Source organism: Brassica oleracea, chromosome C7 (assembly GCF_000695525.1).
Source record: "Brassica oleracea var. oleracea cultivar TO1000 chromosome C7, BOL, whole genome shotgun sequence".
NCBI classification, from domain to species: Eukaryota; Viridiplantae; Streptophyta; class Magnoliopsida; order Brassicales; family Brassicaceae; genus Brassica; species Brassica oleracea.
In genome coordinates this window covers 38059102-38062650 of record NC_027754.1, presented here as the reverse complement: position 1 = coordinate 38062650, position 3549 = coordinate 38059102, and the positions used below count along the sequence as shown (strand labels likewise).

General features: G+C 32.0%; 1 protein-coding gene across 1 annotated transcript; it reads right to left on the bottom strand.

The window, feature by feature from the left end:
• Positions 1–1314: 1314 nt before the first annotated feature.
• On the bottom strand, positions 1315–2177 carry LOC106304081 (GEM-like protein 7). The gene has a single exon (XM_013740464.1). The coding sequence runs from the start codon at positions 2067–2069 to the stop codon at positions 1428–1430; it is 642 nt and encodes a 213-aa protein (XP_013595918.1). The 5' UTR covers positions 2070–2177; the 3' UTR covers positions 1315–1427.
• Positions 2178–3549: the final 1372 nt, after the last annotated feature.

Here is a 3549-nt window from a genome sequence, read left to right as displayed (position 1 = left end):
TTTACATCGACTTTACGTGGAAGCCTTACGTGGCTTTTACAACAAACTATTACGAGGTATTTACATCGTCATTTACGAGGGCATTACGACGAATAGCTTCCTTCCGCTTTACGAGGAATTGACTTCCTCGTAAACGTAACTAGGACTTTACGACGAAATCTCCGTTACGATGAGCGTTTAACAACGAAACGCGTATCGATGTTAATTCGTCGTAAAGCCCCTATTACGACGAATTTACAACGAATACCGCCCTCGTAAAAAATATGTTTTCTTGTAGTGTTTATTTCTTACATTCGGCCTTGTTCACATGCTAAAAACGTCATTGGTTATTAGAAATGAGTTATTCCTTTAGGTTCACCAACCAATAGGATTTTATTATTTCAAATCTGATATCTTTTAGAAAAGGAAATAAAATATTTTCCAAGTTATATTATGTTTTTAAAATAAAAAAATAAAAAAAATTGTAGTTACAGAAAAAAAAATTAAAAAAAATATTTTTAACGTCGTCAGCAAAACACTAAACCCTAAATCCTAATTCCTAAACCCTAAATCCTAATCTCTAAACCCTAAACCTTTGGGTAAATCCTAAACTTTTGGGTAAACTCTAAACCTTTGGGTAAACCCTAAATCATTGGGTAAACTCTAAACCCTTGGATAAATCCTAAACTCTAAATAAAAACACTAAACCCTAAACCCTTGGGTAAACCCTAAACTCTAAGATAAATCTTAAACTCTAAATCAAAACCACTAAACACTAACACACTCGGGGTTTAGCGTTTAGGATTTAGGGTTTAGGAATTAGGATTTAGGGTTTAGGAATTAGGATTTAGGGTTTAGGAATTAGGATTTAGGGTTTAGGAATTAGGATTTAGGGTTTAGGAATTAGGATTTAGGGTTTAGTGTTTTGCTGACGACGTTAAAAATATTTTTTTTTGTAATTACTACTATTTTTTATTTATTTTTTTTTACTATTTAATTTTAAAAAAATAACATAATTTGACAATATTTTGTTTTTATTTTTAAAAGATATCGAATATGAAATAACACAATCCTATTGGTTGGTGAATTCAGAGGTTCACCCTAGGAGGTGAATTCAGAGGTTCAGCTTAGGAGGTGAATTCAGAGGTTCACCCTCCAAGAATAAGTCTTAATGGGAACGGCTATTAAATAGTATTAATTTCACATTGAAACTCAACGCATCTTGTGATGAATGATGGGATTATGAATTAAGGAAAACAGATGATATCAGTAAATATATTCAGTTTCATGCTCTTGTCAACAACGGATAACAATAACATTAAAGCTCTAATTTAAAAAAAAAGGTTGTACAATATTGTCTGAATTTTCTAGGCTCTTTCCTAATTAACATTCTTGGATTGAAAAATATATTAAATTAGAAATGAAATATTTCCTCTTCAACCTTCGGCTTATAGCTCGAGAGAAAGTGCTTGCTCGAGACAGTTGAATGCTTTCTGGTAGCTCATGAATCCCATGAACCAGAAGTCAAAGCCATCGACCGTGACTACTTCAATGTATTTCTGAGATGGTTTCTTTGTGTTCAGACCCTGGTTCACTCCCTTGAACTTGCACAAAGGGATTGACACTTTGTAGTGAACCCTAGTCAGATCTCCTTGAGGTGAAGCCACTTTGATAGATCTCTCACTGCAGAAAGCAATCTTCTTTGACGAGATGAAGAGTAAGCCTGCAATGGGACCTTCTGTTGTTGATAGGTAACATTGGTAGGCCTTGAAGAGTTTCTCTTCATCGTAGACTCTAAAGAGCCTCTTGTAGATCTTCTCTAAGCCTCCCATTTGAAGTATCTTAGCTCCTAGGGATATCTTTCTCTTTACTGTTTCAGTTAGCTTTGGTCCTAACTTGCTTTGATCTTTAGTTCCATTGGTGAAGCTATTGGTTCGGAGAATCGATTTTTTCTTGCTTTGTTCAGACTTCTTGGAAGGAGATGGGATTTGGAGCTTGTTAATGGAAGTTGGATCAGGCAAGTAACCTGCAGGAGCAGTCTTGACTGCTGGTAATGCAATAATTTTCTGGTGGACTGTGCTCAATGTCATCTTGGAGGATTGAGTAGTGATCTTGAATCTTGATCTTGAGATAGTAAGAGAGAGAGAGAGAGAGAGATTATGAGTGATGGTGATGATGAAACCGTGTAGTGGGATGACTATTTAAAGAATAGACAAGAGGCAGTTGAACAAAGCTTTGAATTGTTGAGTCTTGAGACCTTTGTGGTAAAGCATGAGTCATGTATGGGTCATCAAGACACACATAAAGTCACTTTTTTTGGGGTTAAAGGCAATAAGAAGATCAAGCATATGCTCTGTTTTTCTTTATTGTTTTTGAGAAAAAAATAATCATATAGTTAAAGGAGACATAAAGAAATGAATAAATAAAGGTTTTGCAACTACCAAATTAATCCATGTAAAGACACAAACTGGTGAAGTGTTTTAGGTTTTTGTTTTTGATTTCCAAACGAACAGCCCCTAACAAAAACAACTTAGGAATGCAGTCTAATCCTCTTCAAATGTCTCGAAACCTTTTATTTCAGTTTAGGATTTCATTCAAATTGATGATCCAAATAACAATTTAAACTTAAAAGGTTGGTATGAAAGATGACTAAAATGTTTTTTTAAAAGAAAAAAAGTTTAAAAATAAAAGAAACATGATAACTCGGAATGACGGTAGTCTTTTATAAGCTTTTGTTTTTACCTACAAGTTGGCAAAATAAGCTCTTTTTTTTACTTTTCCTTTCTCCTTTTTCTAATCTGATTTTAATTTTTCACATATATCTATCTATATATAGGAGATAATATATGTTTCCTGTTTAACTGGAACACGAAACACGATAACTGTAACTGGATTAGTATTTTTTGGAATGGAACTATTTGGAACGGCTTATTCCAAGAGATTCCAAAAAAGTGTATCATTTACATAAAATTAAAAACAGTTACCATTCCATTAATTCCTGTGGAATATTTGGAACCAAAAAGAATACAGTGATATTCTTTCATGATAAAAAAAGCACGTGAATGAATGGAATGGAATCAAACTAAATAAAAAATGATATTCTTAATTAAGTTTAAATATTATGTAATTTATTTATTGCAGCAAAATAGGATTTGTTACTAACTAAACAAAAGAATAGCAACATATTCTTCCTTATTTAAACAATCATACGTAGATACCAAACCCACCAATCAAAATTTGGTTTCTCTCCTTTCTTCGTTGCTAAACTGTTTTTTTTTCCCTGAGAAAAAGCTTAAATATTAATGTTTCTTGATCTATAGGTAATAGGTTGTGTATAGCCAAGTGTACATTTTGTTTGCTACATATTAAATAAATATTTGAATTTAAAAAAATATTTATAATTTTTTATGAAATCTAATTTAATATCAAACACGTTTATTGGTATATTTAACATGTTTTGATAATTTGATTTAAATTAAAAGTTACTTTCATTCCATTCCATTACATTCCTTTAAAAAATTACTATTTGTGTTACAAAAATATTTCTCTGCAATTATCCATTCCATTTAA

Bases quoted from the DNA above. Each gene is read 5' to 3' on its own strand.
- LOC106304081 (XM_013740464.1), bottom strand. From the start codon at position 2,069: ATGACATTGAGCACAGTCCACCAGAAAATTATTGCATTACCAGCAGTC.